Consider the following 5,214-nt stretch of genomic DNA (forward strand, 5'->3'; position numbering starts at 1 on the left):
ACAGGTGGGCTTGTGAGTTGCTATCTGTCGTTGCTGTATTTGACATCAGAGTGCCTTCCAATCAAACATGGTAGAAAACTCTCAACACATACTTACAATAATACTAAATTTCAAAGTCTAGTTGTTGACATCCTGGTTGCTTGCGATAATCTTGTGCGAAATTGAATTTCGTTTTTTTTTTGTTTGGTTTCTCACGGGCTTTTCTAAACGTTACAAGTAATGTAATACCCAGTACTATCAGTAATAAATTGAAAGGTTATATTTCGCCTATTTTGTTCCTTTTAAACTTTATATGATATTTGGTCTACCAATGACTTTGAGTTAGCAAACCGAGCTAGTCCTTGAATTTAGGGTTGATCTGGAATGCTATTCTAAAATTTGTGCAAGTCTGACTTGAAAGATGTTAGGGGATCAACATCAACAACGCCTACATCATCACCACCATTGCTGCAGTTAGTCTTCCAATTTATGAGAGACTGCATTCTTCGTAGAGATTACTTGCAAGACATTGTTAAACAGGGTTGAGGGAAAAATAAGGTCGACATCTTCTGCCTGATAAGGGCTGAGTCATTCGTTTAACCTTTTGTGTACTTACCGAAGCTTCGAGATTACTCTAGTTACGCATTATCTTGATTTGGCGCAAAAACATACAGCTTACAAGTATTTCATTTATCAGCCTTTGCTTTGTTACTATCCCGGGAAAGTCATAAAAAATGCCTGTACGCTCTATTCCGTCACATGAAGCCAGTTTTTGGTTGAGGTTTTCACAAGCTGGAATAGCTACACGGAATGTAAAACCCGGCACTATTGAAATGAAGTTATAATTCGTGTAAAACTCAGAAAGTTGAGGTCAATGCAACCCTAAATCTTAGATTGGAACAAAGCTCTAGAATGTCTTTGGAACTCAAAATGGGTCCAAGTATTGTCTATTTTCCTCCTAATATTGCAAAATATCATCTTACATTTGGCGCATAAAAGTTACAATACCTTCTATTTATTCATTTCTAGTTATAGGAATTTAGCTATGTGTTAAAACATTGAGAAGGAAATGTTCTCCTGTGTCAGAGATTGCCTTAAGGTTGATGCTTCTCTCAACACCACAGGGGAATATTTTTTTATCAAAAGTAACCAATTAACAATTGAGAAAGTTAATTTTGAAGAAATGGATTAACAAGCAATAAAATTAGTTTTTTCTTGATGATACACACCGGTGGTTCCTCGTAACCTATAACAAAAATAAAGCTTTCTTCTGAGGAGGTCTGGCGCTGTTAATGGCAATGGTAACTAAGAATGCTACCAGGTATGCAACTAAGCTTAGAAGATACAAATTTGTGATGTTGTTGTATATAGAATGTTTAAAGAATGATTCTGATAGAAATACATTGGAAAATGATTGTGAGTATTCATTCATTATGTTTGGCCCCTCTTATGTTACACTACTACTAGAAGATAAATGAGATTTCCTTGCCTAATGGCAAACATCTGCACTGTGCTTGTGTAACATTTGATTGTTATTTTACTAATCTTCTATTCAGATTGGTTCAAAGCAATTGCTTCATAACCTCAATGGAAATTGCATTTGCTATAAATCAATAGGCTCTTGCTAATGCCTGCCATGAAAAATCTAATGAGAGAGGGAGGGTGTGTAGAGTTACTTGATGTGAAACATTTTCCACATGCGTACTCTTGTCCAAAATATTTCAAAAATCTTAAAAAGGCAGAAATGTTATCTTTTTCTTCAAAATAGCAACACATATTTTTGCTTATAAAAATGCTTCACACCAAAGATAATAGATACGTTTCATACTTTCGCTGAATGTCTGGTACGAGAACTCTTTCATTTTGTCAATATTCCTCGTGAAACATCTTATTCGCTTTTTTGCAAACCTGCTGAACTAATTAGAGCCTAACAGAGCGAAGCATATTCATGATGTGGCTGGGCAATCGACTTGTACAGAGTTAACATCGTGATGCTATCTCTGGACTTAAACGTCCGATATGTCCACTCACACATTTGAAAAGCTTTTCTCTTCATCAAATGGGAAGAAACGTGGCGTGTGGTTAGTTCAGCTTCCTAGAATGAGAAAGGTTTCCGGGGCGAATCTCCTCCCTGACCTTGTACCCCGAAATACAATATAGTACCATACATTCAATCTCCGAGTGGCATTGACGCAAAGATCACAGATAGTTGTCAAAAAGCGACTCTTCAACCTTACCTAATTGCTTCTTGTCTTAGATGAAACGTCATAGGGCGGCTTTAGCGCGGCTTTACACTAGGATGGAAAACCAAGACTGAATCTGGTTTGAGGATTGAAGTTGAAGTTGAAGAACCAGTGAGCATCTCATCAGAAACTGAGATGTCACACAGTCATGACCAGGAGAACTTGAAAACCTTAAGTCCTTGGTGGCCTCTAAAGCATCTTGATCTGTGACTAAAAGATCATATAATTGCTCAATTTGACTAACCTCGCCAATCCCAACATCCTCATCAGTAAAGCAATGTACTGTCGCCTATAAACTCTGTGGAGCTGAAAACATCTCCATGCATTGAATTTTTTTAATGATTAAATTTGGCAAAATAGCAGCTAAAAAAGAGGGGAAAAATGGCGAAATAGCTGGGAAAATGGTTGATAAAATATGCGAAAAACAAGCATTGAGTGGTGTATTTCTAGAGTTTTAGCTACAAGAAGCTAGATTACCAATTTGAAACCTCTGGACATTAAGCAAACCACAACGGGCCCAAAAAGGTAGTCAATTTAGAAATTGCTTTCCTAAAACTTCCAAAAATCTAACGGTCTTCCCTTCAATCTGGTCAACCTGAAGATGTTGTTAGCAAATTACTTGGAAGTTATTAATGCTTATGTGAAGCTTTCTATCAATATCAGGTTCAAGTGGTCTTGTACAGTAGGAGGCTTCAATACATCAGAAAAGGAGAGCGAGACATGGCCAAGTACCTTTACAAAGCGTTGAAGAGTTTTGTTCTACCCGTAACTGCAGATCTACGCCGTGCAGCTTTGAGCTTTGTTCGGACAACTCTCTAGCCATGGAGTATGCCCTAGCTTACCCTGGTTTCGAAGGCTAGCCAAAATGCATTTGATCATTATTTTTGAAAGCAAAATCAATATGGAAGGAGACATGGTGTAGTAACAGAAGAAGCAAGGCCTCGCGAGTGCATTGCGAGCAAGCCAAGCAGACCAGCTTTAAAAGCGGATGGGTGACAGCTAAAAAAGGAGGGGAGTGTCTGGTTTTTAATTGTGGTAGGACTCCCATTCCAACGAAAAAGGGTAGAGAAATGAAGACCCAAGATCAGGAACGAATTTTAAAGCAGCCCGGGTTCCGAGACCTAGAACTGCAGGGTCGCGTTTCGCCACTCATTTCAGGAGTTTTTATTTTGATATTGTGCTCTATTTAGCTTGTGATGGGAGCCCTAACCGAGGTCCTTGAAGTTAAAAAGTTTGGACGTTACACGGAGTTTCTAAACCGAGTACATAAGCACAAAAACTAGCAGCATCCAGAAAGTCAGTGTTGCCATTTTGAAATCATTCCTAACCTAACCTGACCTGACCTAACCTTTCGGTTGCAAGGGAGGCGGCGTCTAGAATGGGGTAGCAAAATGGCAGCACTAAGTTTTATGTATTCGGTTTAAAACTCTGTGTAACGTTTACAGTTAAAAAGCTGACCTTCCGGATCGAAACACATCACTATTTTTTATTGTCTTGAAAAAATGTTATATGAACATTCTTTTTCAATAAATTATATCATCAAGCCATTGTCTACAATACTTTCTTTTTCCAACCTTATGACTTGTTCAAACAAGTCAGAGCAAGTTTCTTCTTGGTAGGAATAGTGAAAAACTTGATTTATTGCTTAATAATTTGTTTCCACAAGAAGAATATTTTTCCATAATGATTACTCCTCCAAATGGGGTATGAATAAAAAGAATGCATTCTTAAAAATTGGCCTTTTTATTTGAAGCTGAGCTGCATGGTCGCTGAATGCACCGAAGAATACCATTTAATTCATTATAAGGCAATCCCCTTCGATGAAATGGTGTTTGATTGCCACGAGCATATTCGTCATGGAATGATGCTCATTTCAAAAGCATATTCCTTTTTTTATTTCGTATCAATCAATCTCTTGATATTGTACTCGAAATTGAAAAGGCCTTGTATTCAATTAACAAAGCGACAATAATTTTCATGCAACCGACGGTTTGTATTTGTTTAAAACATGATAAATTTATCGAAACAACTTTGCATTAAGCCAAGAATACTGCATATTGTTTTAGACTGCCCTTTTTGTCATCCTGAGAGGAGATGGTTTTTCCATGGATCACATCTGTGGAAAAGCATCCCCTTCGAACGCTGGAAATTTGGTTTTGCAGGCCTCCCAGATCATTTTCCAAGACAAACGATGGATAGCAATTGATAGTATCGGCCGGGTACAAGCACTTAGCGATGCCTTGATAATTATCATATTGGTAGACTGTCCATGGGCTGCAACCCGTGATGATAGCCGACCTAAAACATTAAAAACGCCAATCGGTCAGTGAATTAATCGACGAAAATGCTGCACCAATACATTGATATGTACCTGCCCAGGTTGTCATAGTTCACATGACCAGCATCATCATAATAGTATTGCTCTGCACCCATGAAGTAGTTTCCAGTGTACAGATTGATGGTGTCATATTTGTATCCATCAGGAGCACCGGCAAATCTGGCTGAAGATGCGCGGTTATCAAAGTTCGAGTCCATGTCTACGCAATACTTCTCACCCCATCCATTGAATACGGCACTCTGGAAATGAGCACGTGTTTGATAACTCCATGAACCTTAGGAACCCTGTTTCTGGCTACTCACGGTCAAGTCCGGATTGTAGTTATCACGATCGTAAAGGATCCAAATACCCGAGAAACAACAGGATGAGATTCGATTATCAAAGTTGAGTTGAGAAAACGATGGGGCATAATCCGTGAGTCGGATGCTTTGTCCGGATTGGCCGAAGTAGTCGTAGCAATCCAGATACTGATTACCTCCACCGGGTTCCTGGGTCTTGGAAAATGGTTTCTTGGTGTCGTCCAAATTCGAGCCCACAACGGGCCCAGCTTGGGCTGAAGCCAAGATTAGAAGAGCAGAGAAGATCTGCAAGAATGTGGTCATGTTGCGGCAAGGATTGTTTGTGGTTTGTAATTGATGTCAGATTGCCTTTGAT

General features: G+C 38.9%; 1 protein-coding gene across 1 annotated transcript; it reads right to left on the reverse strand.

Moving 5' to 3' along the window:
* Positions 1-4,191: 4,191 nt before the first annotated feature.
* LOC131880393 (uncharacterized) lies at positions 4,192-5,214 on the reverse strand. Its single transcript, XM_059227021.1, has 3 exons — positions 4,863-5,214; positions 4,594-4,799; positions 4,192-4,520 (listed from the first exon to the last, which is right to left on the reverse strand). Exons 1-3 carry the CDS (start codon positions 5,160-5,162, stop codon positions 4,259-4,261), a joined length of 768 nt encoding a protein of 255 aa, XP_059083004.1. The 5' UTR covers positions 5,163-5,214; the 3' UTR covers positions 4,192-4,258.

Source organism: Tigriopus californicus, chromosome 5 (genome assembly GCF_007210705.1).
Source record: "Tigriopus californicus strain San Diego chromosome 5, Tcal_SD_v2.1, whole genome shotgun sequence".
In the NCBI taxonomy this organism is placed as follows: Eukaryota; Metazoa; Arthropoda; class Copepoda; order Harpacticoida; family Harpacticidae; genus Tigriopus; species Tigriopus californicus.

Bases quoted from the DNA above. Each gene is read 5' to 3' on its own strand.
- LOC131880393 (XM_059227021.1), bottom strand. From the start codon at position 5,162: ATGACCACATTCTTGCAGATCTTCTCTGCTCTTCTAATCTTGGCTTCA. The intron at 4,800-4,862 runs GTGAGTAGCCAG...GCTCATTTCCAG, and splicing joins ACTACAATCCGGACTTGACC to AGTGCCGTATTCAATGGATG. The intron at 4,521-4,593 runs GTACATATCAAT...TTAATGTTTTAG, and splicing joins AACTATGACAACCTGGGCAG to GTCGGCTATCATCACGGGTT.